This window comes from Crinia signifera, chromosome 3, assembly GCF_055691185.1.
Source record: "Crinia signifera chromosome 3, ASM5569118v1, whole genome shotgun sequence".
NCBI classification, from domain to species: Eukaryota; Metazoa; Chordata; class Amphibia; order Anura; family Myobatrachidae; genus Crinia; species Crinia signifera.
This window is the reverse complement of record NC_139219.1, coordinates 196,469,419-196,489,098: the sequence shown is the minus strand read 5'-3', so window position 1 is coordinate 196,489,098 and position 19,680 is coordinate 196,469,419. Positions and strand designations below refer to the sequence as shown.

At 42.4% G+C, this 19,680-nt stretch overlaps 1 protein-coding gene across 3 annotated transcripts in view; it reads left to right on the top strand.

Annotated features, from left to right (window-relative positions):
* The window catches only part of LOC146064098 (CD109 antigen-like), a 216,304-nt gene that overhangs the window by 8,879 nt on the left and 187,745 nt on the right, over nucleotides 1-19,680 (top strand). For all 3 annotated transcript variants that reach the window (XM_083177197.1, XM_083177198.1, XM_083177196.1), the window contains 4 exons: nucleotides 7,535-7,695; nucleotides 9,363-9,391; nucleotides 10,237-10,467; nucleotides 13,980-14,105. In XM_083177197.1, the coding sequence (XP_083033323.1) occupies nucleotides 7,535-7,695; nucleotides 9,363-9,391; nucleotides 10,237-10,467; nucleotides 13,980-14,105 (547 nt within the window). The remainder of the gene's footprint in view (nucleotides 1-7,534; nucleotides 7,696-9,362; nucleotides 9,392-10,236; nucleotides 10,468-13,979; nucleotides 14,106-19,680) is intronic.

The window sequence follows — 19,680 nt, the reverse complement described above, 5'->3', positions numbered from 1 at the left end:
CATAAAGCATAGTGTGATTGACGATAGTGGATAAATAATGAGTTGGCAGTGTGGATTTGAGCCAAACCTTTTAATAAAAGAATGCTGGTAAACATGACCGTGTTCTTTATGGGGTCTTCTAACGCCCCTGCCAGGTGTGCTAATGCCCACCATCCGAACATCCCCGAGCGCTCTGAACATCCATGTCGCATTGCAAGTGGTTGTTTTGCATAAACATCCATTTGCAGGGTAGCGAAGGGAGCAAAGTCATTTGATGGTTGCCGAATACCAAATGATTTATCCCATGCTCGGAAAGGTCTGGGCTGACTTATGACCCATACACACACACTTCGTTTTAGGGTCATTTATGATTCGATTTTGCTTATAGAAGCAAAATCTAATCGAAAATTACCCTGAATGGAAGAGTGTTACCTGCCTTTGATGCAGATTCGATTGGCCCCAAAGTCTATTTCTGCTTTGATCCGGAAGACCGAAGGCAGTGTAATGCTGCTCTATGCAGCATCCCCTCCCCCATGCGTTGGCCTCTCGCTACCTCCCTCCTGTTCGATACCACATACCGGCCAGGTCCCAGTGGCCATCGACCTCCAGGATAGAAGTGTCTGTAAATCCCCTTTAGACTTCCTGTAACATCAGCTGCCTCCCCCTGGCGTGCATCTGCCCACCATCCTTTGTATGGGGATGCACAGCATTTTCCTGTACGGCCAAGAAACAGAAGAAGCAGGGCCTTTGCATGTGAACGCCAACTACACACCTCCATCCTGCACCCCCCCCCCCCTGTGCGAGCGCGATGGCGACTATGCAAGTTGCCAAAGGCTCCCGCACAGATGCCCTGCACATGCACATATGCAGAAATCTAAAATTCTTCACTGGCATGGTGTGGGTATGGTGTAATGCGGGGTACACACCAGGACGACCCGCTCACGATGCACATCGTGAGCGGGTCGTCAGTGTCTCGTCTGACCCGCTCACGATGACGCGGGGGGGCACGACCCGCTCACGATGTGCACCGTGAGCGGGTCCGATCCGATGGCGACCCGCACCCGGCTGTATGGTCGTCATTGAGATCCTACCTGCAGCAGGTAGGATCTCAATAAGGACCGACCGACCCGCGGGACCGCGCATCGGATCGGTATCGGTCCCCACCAGGTCAGAAAAGGGCCCAATCAGCACACAATCTACATCCAATTGATCGGAATTGGATCTAGATTGTGCGGATCGGGCGCTAGTCGTCCTGGTGTGTACCCAGCATAAGTCCCACTGTCACTGCAGCTCTAAAACGGTATATTGATGATTTTTTTTATCCTTTTAAAACGGTTAGAGCTGCAGTGTGAAAGTTCCAGTCTGGATTTACCGGTTACAGATAACCGGTATTTCTATACAGGTAAAAAGCAGATTCCTACAAGGTTCAGAGCCATTTTTTATGCAGTGTGAATGGCTCTATTTTCTATGCCTGTTCTTTGGGGGTTAAACAGGTTGAATGGGAATGGTACTTAAACGCTATTTAAAACGGTTTTCATCTTCAATGAATGCAAGTTCTTTTAAAGTTAGGGGAAAAACTTAAATAGCCCTAATTAAGAACTTATTTGACAGGGCTATGAGGCAAAATTATTGTAAATAGGTGTTATTAAATGACAAGCAACATGTATCTCCTAAATGTTAAACACATGTTTGGAAGGGATACGGTCATTGGGTCACCAGCATGTTGGTCGACAGTCATTAGGTCGACATGAGTCTAGGTCTACAGGGTCATTAGGTTGACAAGGTGATTAGGTCGACATGGGTTGGGTCGACAGTCAAAAGGTCGACATGGGGTATTTTACATTTTTTGGAGCTGACAGGCGGTATTTCATGCCCTACCATACGCTAGGGCGTGGAGGGAGAATAAAATAATGTGCTGAGCATAGCCAGGCACCGTGCCCCAAGCATGGCGAGCGGACACGGTGCTCCAAGTGGACTGTGTCGACATTCAGGACAAAACAATTTGAAAAACCCCATGTTGATCTTTTGACTGTCGACCTAACCCATGTCAACTTAATGACCCTGTCGACCTAAACCATGTTGACCTTCCTACATATTGACCTAGACTCATGACGACATAAATGCATGTCGATCTAATGGCGTCGACTTAATGACTGTCGACCAACATGCTGGTGACCTAATGATCCATACCCTTTTGGAAAAAGCTATGTAAAAAAAAGGCTAGCCATCCACATCTCTAAAAATGACCAAAATAACAATTTAGAGATAAACATGTCTAAATTTAAATGTGGTCATCTGTTGTCTATTGAGGACCATTTCTTAAAGTGTTGACCTGCACTATGGCCCTTACTCTGGTTCACTCGCAAAGGCAAATTCATTCTCAAATGGACAAAACCATGTACACTGCAGGGGGGGGGGGGGGGGGCAGATGTAACTTGTGCAGAGAGAATTAAGTGTGGGTGGGATCTATATTGCAGTATTTACCCTGAACAGAAACAAAATAACTCACCCAAATGTACAGTAACTCTCTCTGCACATGTTGCATCTGCCCCCCTGCAGTGCACATGGTTTTGTCCATATGAGAAGGAATTTCCCTTTGCGAGTGAACCAGAATAAGGGCCTATGTTCTTGCTTTAAAATGATTATGGCCACTGGAACAATAGGCTTAGTTCAGGTCCAATCCTTAGGGCAGTTTCACACGCTCCAAGTGACACCGACGGCGAAACTCTGCACGGCTAAGAAGCCGTGTCGTACACAGAAGTTTACAATGGCCGGGATGGCCACTGCCCGGCAGCCATCCTTACCAGTGGTAAGGACTGCCGGGCAGTGACCGTCCCATGTGAACGGACACAATCCATGATTAACTACTGTGTACGGCACGGCTTTCGTCTGTGCGGTTTTTCGCCGCCCGGCGCCAGCCGGAGTGTGAGAAACAGCCCTAAAGGTTCGAATTCAGGGTACTTGTTTCCTAGCACGGCCACAACGATCATGATCGTGGGCATCGTGAGGAAAAATCGATTTCCCCATAGGGAACAATGTTAAATGCCTCAATTTAGCCGCGATGCCCCCGATTTCCCATAGGAAACAATGTTAAATGGGTCAATTTACCCAAATCATCATAGGGAACAATGTTAAATGGGCCATAAACCCCCCAAAACACCCCTGAACAGTGAAATGTCCCCCCAAAAGTATTTTACGCCACCCCACGATCAACGCGAGCCCGCGAGGGGCGACGGTACGCGTCCTCCGACCTTTTCATACCCCCACTATCCACGTCGGCGTGGAGTTGAGAATAGAATAGTGTGGCGAGCGCAGCGAGCCACCGAGCCCGAAGCGTGGCGAGCGCAGCGAGCCCCGCGAGGGGACTCGGATACCTGTGAAGCCCGCGAAGGGACGCGTTTACCTGTGAAGGTAAACGTGGCGAGCGCAGCGGATACCTGTGAAGCCCGCGAAGGGACGCGTTTACCTGCGCTCGCCACACTATTCTATTCTCAACTCCACGCAGACATTGATAGTGGGGGTATGAAAAGGTCAGAGGACGCGTACCGCCGCCCCTCGCGGGCTCGCTGCGCTCGCCACGCTTCGGGTTCGCGTTGATCGTGGGGTGACGTAAAGTACTTTTGGGGGGACATTTCACTGTTCTGGGTTGTTTTTGGGGCTTTCTGGCCCATTTACCATTGTTCCCTATGATGATTTGGTGAAATTGAGGTATTTAACATTGTTCCCTATGACAAATCGGGGGCATCGCGGGTACATTGAGCCATTTAACATTGTTTCCTATGGGGAAATCGTGGGCATCGCGTCTGGACCATTTAAGCCTTTTTTAGCCACATACGACGCGACCGACGCGATTTTGACTTTTTTCAATGCATTTCAATGGGAAAATCGGGGGCATTGCGTCGGTCGCGTCGTATACCACTAAAAATGACACCCGATGCCCGCGATTGTGGCCGTGCTAGGAAACAAGTACCGAATTCAGCCCTGTTCCGATGGTGGGAGGTCTGTGCATGTGCAGAGCCCCTGTGCGACCTTCTTCGGCGAGTATCACACTCATCAAAGTGTTTGCACGGGTAGGGGAGGGGGTGGACGCTGTGCCGGAGCAGGGGAATGCCCAGTGTTATATGAGCATCCCCATGAAAATGCTGGGTGTTTATTTGACGTCAGCAATCGCCCCGTTTTCGGCGATTTCCGGCTGATTTAATTTACTTTTATTTCCAAAGGGGAGAGAAATCATTCGAGGGGATGTGTTCTCAGACACATCCCCTCGCATGTTATCGAGGGGATGTGGGCAGGAGGGCCGGGTGTTTTTCTGGGCAGCTAGGTGAGTTTACTCACAGGTCTGAATTAGGCCCAAAATTCCATACCCACTAGTTTATGCCTAATTGTCAAAAACTTCACTTTGTAATGAATTATGTGCTGAGCTGCAGTAACCTGGGATGCCATCACTTCCTGCACCTCTTATCCTTTTACTTTGAGAGTGGGATAGGGCTCTACAGGGAAGTCCAGCATACTAAGAACACAGTTGTGACAGTTACATAACATTACTGTCCCATGCATAACAATAATATTATGCACACACAACATTAATATCACACACAGTGGTTCCACAGACAGACATACTGTACATGATGTGACTGTCCCACAACACTTACCAGATCTGTAGAGAATGCTGTGCTGATTGTGTGCTGCGTGTCTAGGGATCAAAGCAGTTTCAGGGAGTTAGCCAGTAAGGACAGACTACAAGCAAGAATACATTTAGGGCCTGATTCATGCTAGGCTGTGTATATTTGCTGCCTAGGGAACAGGTGAACCCCATCCCGCAGAACGCTCACCCCCTGCCAAGCGAATCCCAGCACCATGTGAGTAGATGTGTACACTCACACAACCACTCGCATGCGGTCGCAAGGAGGAGCAATCAGTCGATGGTCGCTCACCATCGAATGATTTCTCTAGCGAAGGCTATCCGGTGTATTGGGGGGCTGGCGCTGATGTCATGAGACATCAGCCGCCTGCCCTGGAGATGCATGGTCATTCGCAGGGGTACACCCAGCACTTTTGTGGGCACGCCCATAAAACTCTGATCGAGATGTACTACGCCTTCAAAGGTGATAATGTGGTGAGAGTGATAAAGCACCAGCAAATCAGCTCTGAACTTCCATTTTACAGACATGATTAAACATGACAGTTATGAGCTGTTCAGTTGGTCATTTATCACTCTACATCAGATGCAACTAGTGGATTCTTTTTTTTTTTCTCTTTTGGGGCCAGATGCACTAAGCTTCAAAAGTGATAAAATGGAGAGTGATAAACTGCCTGACATTTTTCAGATAGGTTTATTCACAGGAAAAGGGGAATTGGGGAGGTACCGGTGCACAAGTCACTTAACACGAGTAAGGATAATAGCATTTGTAGTAATAGAATATCCACAATATACAATAGGGTGCCTTAATGCAGTGGTTCCCAACCTTTTTTCTCTCCCGTACCCCTTGATTAGGCTTTTCATTGATGAGTACCCCCTCCTCCCAATTTAAAATATAGACAGCACTTACGAGTGGAGTGGAAGTGAGCGGTATGCGTATCCTTATGCATGTCCTTATATTAGGGAGTAGCGGACAGGAATCGTGCCCTTCTGTGTCTGGCCGCTGGTTGTGTATTGTCTCCAGGGTTCCCACTTACACCTGTAGGATTAAGGCCGCTGCTTCCTCCACCCGTGTCAGTGCAGGGCAGATCGCTGATGTCTGAGGGCAGCATGGGTAGCTCCCAGTGGATTGCGGGTCAGGCAAAAGCACAAGGAGACGCTGATGACCCTGAAGACAGAACCATAAGTGACACAACATGGTTCTTCTCCATAACAATGGGTCTTCTTCTGCCATCAAAAAACTTTTTTTCATCTTCCGCCATTACCAATATTATTTTCAAGTACCCCCAACTGGTCTGCAGAGTACCCCCAGGGGTACTAGTAACCCAGGTTGGGAACCACTGCCTTAATGTATTAATGGCTGGTGGAGGTGCTCCCCTGAGAGTATAACTAAGTACGTGGAGAAGAGAAAGAAAGTACTCTCTTTTTTGGGGGCTCTGCTTTGAAAAAAAGTTGTTTTTAAAACTTAACTTTTAATATTGTAACAAATAAAGAATAAAATTCACACACAATGACACCGACAACACACAAGGAGGAGGCACTAGTAGATGGATATCCAAAGATATCCCTAGTTGAGCATTGCGAAATATTTCTCAGTTGTGCACAATGCGTTGAGCAATCATATTTCAAGAGAAAGATAAATTATTACTGTTGTATGTATTCACTGTTCTTTGTTAGATTGTACTGAAATTAAATATTAACACTGGCCCAATTAATACATCAAGTGGCTGATTTGTCTTATGCAGTACAAAGAAATGGTAAATAATGAGTACATCGAATACACAATTAGGTCAATCAGGAACTGTAAAGGTCTCAATTTTTAACAAGTGATAATTAGTATGAAGGCAGTTACCCAGGTCCTGATACCCACAGTTTGTGCTAATTATGAAAGTATAATTTCACAGTTTTTCAGGTAGGAGCTGATTGGCTGGCTGTTTATCACTCTCCTTTTTATTACTTTTGAATCTTGCCAATTAAATGGATGTTATTGTTAAAAATGCACATAAAGTAGGTAGCACAAAAAGGTAGTTCTTACCAAGAAATGTATTGCACACATGCACAATGTATTGCCCACATGGGCAACTCGGCTCTTTTCCGTGAGCGGCTCTCAACGTCACCGCTCACGGAAAAGAGCCAGTTCTTTTAAACAACTCACAGCTTCTTCTTTTTTTACGGTGATCATAGTAATAATATCAGTATTAAAAACAAAATCTATTAAGTTTTGTTACCCAAGGTGTGGCCACGGTGTTCAAAAGAGTATAACACACTTCTGCTGAATGCCGTGGCCGCACCATGGGTAACAAAAGTAAAAAGATTTTTTAGTACTGATATTTTTATTGTTGTGATTAACATAAAAAAAGAGCTGTGAGCCGTCAGTGAGGCTTTGAGCGGTATGAGCCGCAAGAGCTGAGCCGGGAGAGCCGAGTTATGAGCAGGGAGAGCCGGTGGGCGGAGTCCTTGATCCGTGACTGTGAGCAGAGGTTCCTGGAGCAGGACAGGTCTTCCAATCACTGACAGTCAGTGATTGGAAAAGAAGAGCTGTCTCACTCCAGGAGTCGTGGTTCACTGCCAACAGCTCTCGACTCAGTTGACTCATTTGGAAGATCCGGCTCTTTGCCCCCCCCCCCCCCCCCCCCCGGCTCCCGCGTGAGCTACCCAACTCTACTCCACATACCGAATGGGTAAAATGCCTCTCATTCACCAGCAGCCGGGAAGCTCAACCTCACAGAGCAGAGATGAAGGAGGCCTGAATTTGCATTTGTCTATGGATAAATCTAGGTTTAATTTTACTTTAAACATTGTTGTCATAAAGTTATAACATTATACGATATGTGTAGGAATGGAATTGGGTAATATTTTAATACAAAGAGCATATTCTGTTATAAACGGCAATTGACAGCTGTGTTACTTTACTAGGTCATCGTTCCTGATTACGTACCCCTTAGATATTCGCCCAGGATCAAATTTTGTTATTGGAATTGACCTTCTACCAGAGAGCCCACCTTTAGTAAAAATTGAAGCTGAAATCCAAAAGGACAATGTTACACTACTTCAAAGGGAAGGACTGTATCACAATGGTGAGTGAAAAGTTTTATTATCAAAGCTGCAAACTGTGATAACATGGGAGACATTTGATATCTTTTCTTTTTTTCCCTTAGTAATAAAGGCAATTCTTATTTACATAGCTGTGGTTTAATCAATCAGCCAGTTATCTTCAGGTGCAGGGGTGGATTGGCCATATACCTTAGCAAATTATTTCATGCTAGTCCAGAGGCACCAATGTTAAGTGGATGGTTGGTGTGGGCTCTTATATATTGGTGAGTGATAGTCAGTATTAGTGGATTAGACTATTAATGTGTTCCTTGGTAATAGTTGTGGCTCTTCATTGAATAGTGGGGTGTTGATGGGGGCTACTTAAATTAATGGTTGGGATTAATCAATATTGAGGTCATAGTAGAGCCTACTAATTGAATAATTTAATGCTGAGTTGGTGTGGGAGCTATAAATAGAATGTGGGTGAGGGTACAAGGAGGGCTATTGTCTTGAAGTCTTTTATAATGTGCCAAAAAATAGACCTGGATATTACAAAAACATGAAGTTGTAAAAGTTTGAATCAATCATCACAGAACATGTACAGATAGAAGTACAGTAGTTTACAATGAGGGATGTGTCAGAGTATTAGACAGCAAATTAGTTCAGGGAGGTAACCGAGGATTAAAAATAATAATTATTAGCCATTACCAAGTATTAAGAACTGGAAAAATTGTCAGTCAATGTGTGGATCAAACATTAAGTGAACTTTAGGTATACTGGTGGTCTTTACAAATAGGATCTCCACATGTCAGCAACACTTGGTGAGCAATTATTTTTGCTTTTGCCTGTGCATGAAAATCCCTAAAAACTTGTACAGTGCATGCGTTACACTGTTGCAATTGAGATTTGTGTTAAGGTGCCCATACACGTTGCGATTATCGCATGCGTTTTGAACTTTTAAGTTCAAAAGGCATCGCATGTGCTTATAATCGTATCGTGTTTCTGCGGGGATGCGATGTGATGTGCGTACCCGCAAGTGCAATATTGTATAGCACAAAAAGTATGTGCGGGCAGTACTTTTTGTGCTTCATCGCATCGCATCACTTTTGTAGTACAGTGCGATGCGATGTATCTAGTGACCATTAGGTGACTATATACTTAAAAAAAAAAAAGGCTAAAATCACATCGCATCGCACAGTACAAATTACACATCGCATTGTATACAAGTGGCAAAATCGCACAGCACCAATAAAGTACAAAACACATAGCACACTCCTATCGCAACATGTATGGGCACCTTCATAAGAAATGTTGTAGAAAGGTGATTGATGCAGGTACTTAGACCAGTGTCACCAAGGAATGTAATGGCATGGGCCCAAACCTAAGAGGTTTTAGAGTGGACATGAAACAACAGGGTAATTGTGGTGTGTCAAGACCATTATACAGAAATATTATTTAAAATATATAAAAGTAGAAGAATCATTTTTATTACCACCATACAAGCTGACATGATCAATTTTTCTACATCAGAAATATAATAGTAAAGGAAAAAGCAGAGACAACTACGAAGTTAATAAGTAAAGTGATCTGGTGTGCAGATCTATAGGGGGAATATTATATTTCATTGCAAGCAAGTTCATTTTGTGAAGTACAGTTCTGACGCATGACAAGAAGGGACTTGCATTCATTTTTATTTTGCTTTTTAATACAGGATCCATTGGAACACTGGTTCTTCCACAAGTAAGTGTGTTTATATACATTGACCAGTGGTCATTGTTGATGTTCGACTCCCAGCAAGCCAGAAACGAGTAATGCCCTTTACACATTATGGCCAACTAAATAATGCCCTTTACACATAATTTTACACATAAACATTTCCCTTTTACACATAGGCAAAGCCTCTTTAGACATAAGTAATACCTTCTCCACCCTATCCCCCCATCCCTTACTCAATTCCCCCTTGTGTCCCTCTAGCAACAGGGCTTAGTGTTAGGCTGGCTGGCTCAAGCTGCAGCACACAGGTAAGGGCTGCTACTCCTCCATCTTCTCTCACCCATGGCCACTCCCATAATGCCATGTGCAAAACTTCATGACTGGGACGGACATTATGGGAGACTTGGATTCCCAGAGGGAGAGAGGGGCATCACTCAAATGCCCCACAATCCACCGCTGCCTGTTGTCAAGCTAAGCTGTCCCTAGGCTTGCAATGGATTCCCCTACGCATTTTAAGTGCGCTTCCGAATTTGCATAGTTTGCCTATGGTTAGGGTTGGTTTTGCATATACAGTAGATAAATAGATCCAGGACTATTTATTTGCATGCTTTAAAATGCAGACATGTTTATTGTGCAACTCTATACAGTTTTCTTGACCACAGTAATTCTTAAAAAATAGTCATTTAAATTACTGGCTGTGTAAGATTAAGTAAGTATTTATATAAAATAAAAGCATGATTAGTTGAAAAAGGTTACTAAGGCAAATAAAACATTACTCAGTATATAGCTGAAGGGCATTATACAATGTATATAATGAAACACTAAAACGATGATACAAAGATGCCTGACAATATGTATTTTCCGTTTCTCAGCTTCCACTGAATAGCTTTTATGGGAAATATGATCTTCATGTCAAAGGATTTTCAGAGGGCAAAATGATATTTTTCAATACGAAAGCCCTTGATTTCAAATCCAAAAGTTTTTCAGTCTTCATTGAAACAAATAGCATATTTTATAAACCTGCCCAAGAAGTGAAGATTCGAATTGTGACCTTTTCTGCTGATCTGAAGCCGTACACATCTACCATAGATATACACGTTATGGTAAGTTAGAATATATACATACTGTATGATGGTATATATTAACACCATTTTTTTCACTGTGTTGAAATTTTAACACAGCCAATTAACTTAAGGAAATTCAAGTCCTTAAATTGTAATACATTGAGGCATGTTTTGGGTAGCAAACTCTACCCCATCAATTGAAAATCAAATTTCAGGCAATAAAATTTGTTTTAATCGTTTTTGAAGCTATGTTAATCCAATATGCTGCTCAATAGATCTGTGTTTTATTTGAAAAGCAGCTTAAGTATATTTAATACATGTTAGTTTGTATATTCTTGCTTTATTTTTTAACACCTATCGAAAGAGTTGATTATAAAATAACTTAGGATCTGCCTGAGATGAGGGCCAGTTTGAAAACCATTAGGAGCAAAGAGTACAATGACCATTCAGCAACACCTCAGTATCTTTGTGATTGGTGACTAGGATTCAGCCACTGGTGTGGATCATTTCGTTTACAACAACTAGGTTGACAAGCATTGGGTCGACATGCAGCAAGGTCGACATGGGTCTAGGTCGAAGCATTAGGTCGACATGGGCAAGGTCGACAGTCAAAAGGTTGACATGGGGTTTTTCACTGTTTCTTACCCTTATGTGGACACAGTCGACATGGACAAAGGTTAATGTGCACCACGTCCCCTCGCATGGCTCGCTGCCCTTGCCATGCTTCGGGCTTGGGGCCTTGCTATGCTCGGCACACTATTTTATTCTCCCGCCACGTCCTAGTGGATGGTAGGGCATGGAATACCGCCTGTCGGCACATGTCGGCTCAAAAAAAAAACAGTGAAAAAATCCATGTCGACCTTTTGACTGTCGACCTTGCCCATGTCGACCTTGACCCATGTCGACCGAGCTGCATGTCAACCTAGTGGTGTCGACCCAATGCTTGTTGACCTAGTTGTTGTAGACCAAATTACCATATCCCTCAGCCACAATATACAATCTTTGGAGGGCTCATGGTGTGCTTGGTTGTGAAGGACAGGGGAAGCGTGGTGATTTAATGCTTTGTTTTTGCCACGGAAGCCCTACATAGTTGTTGTATAGGAAAATTATTCAATAATATGAAGTTTGTATAGAAGAAATTATACATTTCGAAGTCACTATTGCTGCTTTCCCACTGCCAAACCTGCTTTGACCCGTTTTTTTAAATGTTTCTTTAAACAGGTCAAAGCAGGTTTTAACCCCTTTCACATTGCATGTAGCAAAGGGTATATTACTGGTTAATTACTGTTTTTGTACCTTTGTACACATTGAACCCGTTGTGAAAGGTACAAAACGGTAATTAGCCAGTAATATACCCCCCCCCCCCCAACCTGGTACCTGCCCTGTTAAATGGGTAAAGCACCCTGGAGCTTTCAAGGAAAGCATAAAAGTAGGTGTGCTTTTACCAAATTATTGGGGTGATGGGTCACTGTCCACAATTCAAAGGAATGGGGAAGGTGTCACAGGTCCTTTCTGGTGATGCGGTTTCCAGATGAGTGCAGCTCGAGGTGTCTGTGGATGGATCTGGATGTGGTCCCAATTAGCCCAAGGTCCTCTCTGGTGGTGCGGTTCCCCTGGTACCGCTGGAGGAATCACAAGTGGACAGCAAAGTGAAGATTTTATCCTTACTTGTGGTGGATGGTGGTAGAAATTCCACCTATTGGTGGTAAGCCCAGGGTCATCCAGTTGGTGGTGGGAAAGTCAGGGGTCACTGGTAAAGGTAGGTCTCCGCATGAGGGTTGCCCAATTGGTAAAATGCAGTCCTTGAGTCAGGAATTAAGTCCAGGAGTGGGGAAACACTGACGCGTTTCGCTACTGGCTGTAGCTTTATCAATTCCGTTTAAATATCATGTTTCGGTGCTTTAGTTATGTCTTTATTAATAAGTGAACAACATTATAATAAAGCAGTTGTACTTCTTAATCTTTATAATATAATCACAATCTTTATATATGTACTAGGTTCTATGTACACGTTTAGACTATCCGTTATGCCCTATTCCTATTTTTTCCCCTGGAATGGCAGGGTTGATATCTTGGGGGGACACATTTTAGTCATTTCCGCCGGATTCCTTATTGAAGAACACTGTGGAACTGAGGATGCGGTCAGCGTTGTCTGGAAGCCGCATATTAGACGGACGAAATCCCGCGACCTACGATATCACTGCTGACCCTCAGTAACCGGAAGTCCCAGCACTATGTCGGTGGAACGCATATGCCTAATGGTATTAAATGTGATATACTCCCCACGTAGAAGTTTTAACACACTCTAAAAGTAAACCTGATTGTATGCACCCTGACACATATATATAGATCTGGGCATTACCTTTGCTAAATAGCAAATAAAGTGAAAAAATCTAGGACACTATCCGGACCAGTCATGTGATCGTGACCAGGAAGTGATCCGATTGAATGTGTTTATAAAAATAATAAACCAATTATATATTCCTATTGATAATTATATGTCTGTCTCCAAACCATTTATTTTTGTTTATTTTTATTAATGTGATGGCAATTCTGACTGATTGCACAGGCTCCAATTCAGTGCTCATTAGCAGGGGTATATATACTCCACCAGCTCCCCACACCAACTATCACCTTTAATAAAGCTACAGCCAGTAGTGAAACGCGTCAGTGTTTCCCCACTCCTGGACTTAATTCCTGACTGAAAGACTGCATTTTACCAATTGGGCAACCCTCGGTCACCTCTCCAAGTGCGGAGACCTACCACAGTATTTACCAGTGACCCCTGACTTTCCCACCACCAACTGGATGACCCTGGGCTTACCACCAATAGGTGGAATTTCTACCACCATCCACCACAAGCAAGGATAAAATTTTCACTTTGCTGTCCCCTTGTGATTCCTCCAGTGGTCCCAGGGGTACCGCACCACCAGATATGACCTTGGGCTAATTGGGTCTCCACATTCAGATCCATCCACAGACACCTCCAGCGGCACTCATCTGGAAGCCGCATCACCAGAGAGGATCTGTGACACCTTCCCCATTCCTTTGAATTGTGGACAGTGACCCATCACCCCAATAATTTGTTAAAAACGCACCCACTTTTATGCTTACCTATTGAGCTATGGATATGCAATATTAATCCAGGAGTGAGCAGTCAGTTAGCCATTTTAATTACCTTATGTTTAATTGTAATTGTGTATTTTTTATATATAAACATTTATATTAATCAAGCCATTGTGTGTTATTTATTGTAGTGAAAGAAGCGCTTAGTTTTCCTTTTTTCCTTGTATATTACTGTTAGGGTCTGACTGCCCCTAAATTGAACAGATTCCCTTGGAAAACCAGCTCATACTAAGACGCCCTTGTCTTGGCCTCTGGTAGAATAAGACACTTTTTTACCCTGGAGCTTTCACACTGCAGCTCTACCCGTTTTAAAAGGCTAAAAAAACGGCAATTTAACGTTTAAGAGCTGCAGTGGGAAAGGGGTATATGATAGTTATTATATAAACTACTATCCTTCTAACTTTGTTAAAACATTTGTTTTCAAGGATCCACATGGAAACTTAATTGAGCAGTGGTTGGAGGAGAAAGCTGAGTTAGGAGTTGTATCCAATAGCTTCCAGCTAAGTGATAATCCAATACTTGGAGATTGGTCAATAAAAGTAAAATTACATGTAAGTATAATGCTGAAGCAGAAACTTGTTACTTTATGCTATATTGCTGACCTGATACCTAGGGAATAATGTAATGATTTCAAAATACTACATACACCATTACAAGGTTTAATATTCTAAAAAATATTAAAAGGATACATTTCAAAGTAATTACTGTTCTTATGCCATTAGGTGCTATAATAGTTACATATCGCTGCTTTGAGATTGTGTTTTTACGGTCTGGCACAGTGAATGTGGAGCATTCTCTGATGTGTGGTTATGTCCCATGATCTTCTATAACCAGCCAACACACTACCACACATACTACGGGCTCCATCACGAATTTATCCAGTGTAGTCATCATTACCCATTGCAGAAAAAATGGAGCAACTTGAGGGGCACCTGCAATCTGCAGCCATATAGCAATTGAAATGATAAGGAAATAGTGCTAATTGTACCACACAATAATAGCATTGAAGGTGGGGAGAGCAAGGCTACCTGTCGATCTTGGTCTGGTTAAAGTAGCAAGACTCAAATGTGTTTGTTTACTAGCTCAGATTAAAGAAGATAGAAGGCTGTTAATCTGTCTAAAAAAACATTGAGGAATATATACTGGCAATTTCTGGAGAACATATTATAGGCGTTTTGGTTGAAAAAACATTTTGATTAAATTAATTCTAACGGTTATGTTCAAAGGTAGTTTTCCCCATAGCCATCCTAGAGCGTAGAAATGTAACCAGAGGTGTTATATTTAAGGGAGCATACTGCTGAGAACTATTAGTCACTCACCCCCCTAGATATTTTAAAGTGTCCACCCATTTTAATCGGTGAGGAAATAGTAGTTTCCTGCCACCCCAAACTCTGCAGACACCACAGTCCCGGACTGTGCTGCAACCCAGCTCATGAACAGATTATTTTGTCCCTCCTGGAATCGGTCATGCTAGGAGGGATGCAATATCAAAGACATTAGCAACATGTGTTGAGTGGAAATAAGAAGGGACATTTGTACTAAGCCTTGAAAAGTGATAAAGTGGAGAGAAATAAAGTAGCAGCCAATCTGCTCCTAACTGTCATGTTACAGGCTGTGTTTGAAAAATGACAGTAAAGAGCTGGTTGGTTTGTAGTTTCTCACTCTACACTTTATTATTTTACAAGGCTTAGTAACCTTTTTGAAAACATGTTGTGGGTCCCTCATTGGTTACCCTCTTTGCAAGTAATAAACAGGTGCAAAGGCATCCAAATGAATGGGGTATACTTGAGAATGCCCATATTGTAGTTATGTTGCTTACTACCATCACAGCCAAATGGCATCACATACGGGGGTTTATTCTAGTTCATTCTTTCTGACAAAATCCTTCTTAGATGGACAAAACCATGTGCACTGCAGGGGGGCAGATGTAACATGTGCAGAGAGAATTAGATTTGGGTGAGTTATTTTGTTTCTGTGCAGGGAAAATACTGACTGCTTTATTTTACACTGCAATATACTGTAGATCTCACTTTGAAGAAAAACCCCACCCAAATCTAATTCTCTCTGCACAAGTTACATCTGCCCCACCCGCAGTGCACATGGTTTTGTCCATCTAAGAAGGATTTTGTCAGAAAGAATGAACTAGAATAACCCCCACAGTTAGGTCCATATATATTTGGAGCCGGACACAATATAATATACAAGGGTGAGTCAAGAATAACACTCCAGTTATATTAAAACTTCTGTTGGCTGCACTGTCTTATCAACACGTTCAGTACTTGTGCAACTAAGAGATTAGATTTAAAAGTGCGCTGTTTCTAAAAAAGACACAATCTTGATTTCTTATACACTTGTATGGAAAATAAGAATTAAATGAAAGAATGAATACATAAACGAATAAACAGATGAACAAAAAGGGGACAATGCTTACCTTTTGGGTCTTTTTCTTTACCTTCTAAAGGTTTTCAACATATGTGTATGGTATTGGACATGAATAAAAAATTAAGTAAATATAGTGTAATTCATACAAACATCAGATATTGACTTTAGAGGACTTCTTTTTCCACGTTTAATCTGGATCCTCACTTTTGCAGTATAGCATCCTGTTTCTGCTGAAATTTTAGGAATGTAATTTCCCTTCTTCCAGGCAGTATTTCCATACTATTGTCTCCCCAGTCACTGCCCCACTAAGTCAGTATTTCCTACCATGGATAGGTCCTTTACTAGATCAAAGACTATCATTAATTAGATTAAATAGTTTAGTCAAAATCTCCAGTGCATCTAGCCAAAATCTCTTGTACATCTAGTCAAAATTGCTTAGTCAAAATTGTCCATTAACCAATATCTAACCTTGTGTACATGGCTTTGGAATGGCTCATGATCCAATGCATGCAATATCTTATATAAAATACAGCGGAGGCAGTGTGAGGGCATGGTCATTCCTTCCATGGCACTGAGTTACTAGTGTTTATTGATTATGGGACAGAAGTGTTTTGAGATTCTAGAAAATTAAGTTGATTGGACAATACTTCACAATTTAGATGGACGGTGACCCAAAAGATGTTGCAAAAGCAGCCCAGGATTTCTGGTATGGCTGAGTTAATCACCTGATCTCAACTTGATCGAGCATGCATTTCGCTTGCTGAGTACAAAACTGAAGGCAGAAAGATGCACTAACTAACAACTCTAAACAACTGCAGCAACGGCCTGACAAAGCATAACATAGGATGAAATACAGCATTAGGTGATGTCCATGCAATCCAGAATTCAAAAATGGTTGTAATTCCTAATCGTTTCATATAATATGATTTTGAAACCCCTTGAATTAGCTTAAAGTCTGTACTTCAGTTGCATCTCCATTGCTTCAAACCCATTGTGGTACCACACAGAGCCAAAACTATAAAAACTGTGTCAGTGTCCAAATATATATTGACCTAACTGTAGTTGGCAAGCCTAAAATGCTTTGAAATGTTACATTATGGTTTTGACCAAGCAGCTTTGTCTTGCATGTGGCATCTAAACCATTACCTTTGTTCTTTAAATTCGCTGCCAAGCTGATCTTGCCAGTCTTCTACTTCGTCTGCATTTTTGGAAGAGTAGCATTCTCTATGCCCTACAGTTTCTGTAACAGGTCTATAAACCACACTGCGTTCTTCATTGCAAGAGTATGCTTTGTTGTCATCTCCCACCAAACAATCCTGTAAAAGGATTATAAAGCATATAGCAATGCAAAGGGCCAAACACCAGTAGTCTCCTTCAGTGCTTCAAGATATAAAAACAGGCGGCTTAACAAGTACTATAGCACTATGAATTAAATGCAAATATATCCGCACTTGTATATAGTGAGCAGCTCCTTTAATATATACATTACCTATATAATTGAAAAGAGTAATAGAACACTTTAAATAATAAATATATGAATAAAATATAATTACAATTTAACACTAATATGTAATAACAACACAATAGAATGTTTAAAGCCCTTTTAGGGAGTGTTGTGGACTGGAGGAACACATGAGTCTCCCGTGCACTGTGTCCGACGCGCCCTCATTTGCCCTACTTAATGAGTTTGCTGCCTCCATTCTCCTCCAGTGTGCAGTATGTATTCTGAGATTCTCGTGTAAACCATCAATGCGTTTTGTGCATAAAATACTGTATACTTGTATTTGGAAAGATAGCTCATTGCTCTTTGCAGACAGGCATTTTTCCTGAACCACTAGAGGAAGCGATTGTCATTAGACCACTTCTCAAAATGCCTAATTTAGACCCTGATTGCATGAGGGCAGCTCCACCGACATGGGATCCTAATTGAGCACCTGAAGAATTTCTGTGGACTGGATGGCAAAGTCCTTAACTGATTCAAATCTTTTACTACATAAGAATCTCCAAGTGGCAACAGGGGAAGAACACTCAGGATCCCTGATCACATAATGCACCATGGATGCAGAAACTCACCAAGTGTGAGGGAGCATCAGACCAGTGCACAGGAGACCCTGGTGTTCTACCAGTCCACACTCCCTAAAAGGGTTTTAAGTATTCTATTGTGTTGTTATTAAATATTGGTGTAAAATGTTAAATACACATATTTATTACTATAGCACTGACATAGTATGGTGAACCGAGGAGAGTTAAGCTGTGTACACATGGTACACTTATCACTGGCAATATGGTCGCTGAGCTACCATATTGCCAGTGATTGGAGTGTGCACCAGCGATAAATCGCCGGGTGCGCGCTCCTGTTTTCAGCCCCCTAATGGTCGCTTAATCTGCCTCTTCTCCCGGCTGTGTGACATTTTGATCAGCGACCATCTCTGGTCGCTGATGAAAACGGGACACTGACCACTATGGTTGCTGAGCAATATATAGCCAGCGATCATATTGCCCCGTGTGTACGCACCTTTAATCAGGTCAAATGAATGAATTAAGACAGCTGTTCTTCCAGCTGCTGCTGCTCTAATCATTCTCATGATTTTGTGAAAAGGTCTGTGTGCTGACACAAGAAAACCTCTAGGGCAAATGCTTGTTACATTTTAATCAGAATATATAAAATTTCAGTGAGGAACGCTGATGATTAAAAAGCATGTGGCACTGAAGAGTTTAGCACTTATTGAGTACATGTACTAAGTCATGGAGTGTGATAAAGTGAAGAGCAATACAATATCACCTTATTAGCACCCAACTGTCATTTTTCCTACACATCATGTAACGTGCCAGTTAGGATTTGACTGTTGGTTACTTTATTTCTCTCCCCTTTATCACTTTCCAAAGCTCAGTGTATGAAAACAGAGGATGTTGCCTATAGCAACCAATCAGATTGTGTCTATCACTTTCTAAAGCTGGGTACACACTAGTAGATATATCTGCGTATCAATTGATCTGCAGATATATATACAGAAGGGTCAGGCAGCACATTCTCCATACACATCCTGATCCGTTTGCATGCCCTCGCCCACTGAGCTGTCAATCACTGGTGGCTCCCAGCGCATCTGTATGGGTGTTCGGCAGGTCACCATACACAGAGAACGATGTACCAGGTATTTTCTGTGTTGCACAGCCAACGCGATATATAAGTGAATGACGCCGTTCACAAATATATCGATGGTACACACTGGCTGATGGTGCATCAATATATCGTCCAGTTTAAGATGCAATAGAGAAATGACAGAAATAATATGACTGTTTGCTGCGGGTAACTGCACCTTTCTTCATTTTTAAAACTTTTAGTAAATTTACCCCTTACTACCTTCTTTTGGCTTCCTGTTGAGCCCTGGTGGCTTTTATCTAAATCTTGCGGGTTTCCTGCCTAACTAATGTAGACTGTAGCAAGGCCCTTACAATATCTTCTATGCTATCTTTAGGAGTAGGTTTGATTTGAAATCTGCTGACATCACCACCATGGTTTTCACAGTATATGAGTTGATGTCCAAAAAACAGATTGGTGTCTAAATTTAAAAACTTTTCCTATCGCTGTTACATGTGTTGCTCACATTCACTTCCACCAATTGTAAGGAGATCAAGGTAGGGGTGCCCACTCTTGGGGTAGATGGCCACCTCCAAACACAGCATCTAGGAAAACAGCACACCAGTCCAGACTTTTCGTGCAGTCTAGCCGTGGCTAGATTTGGA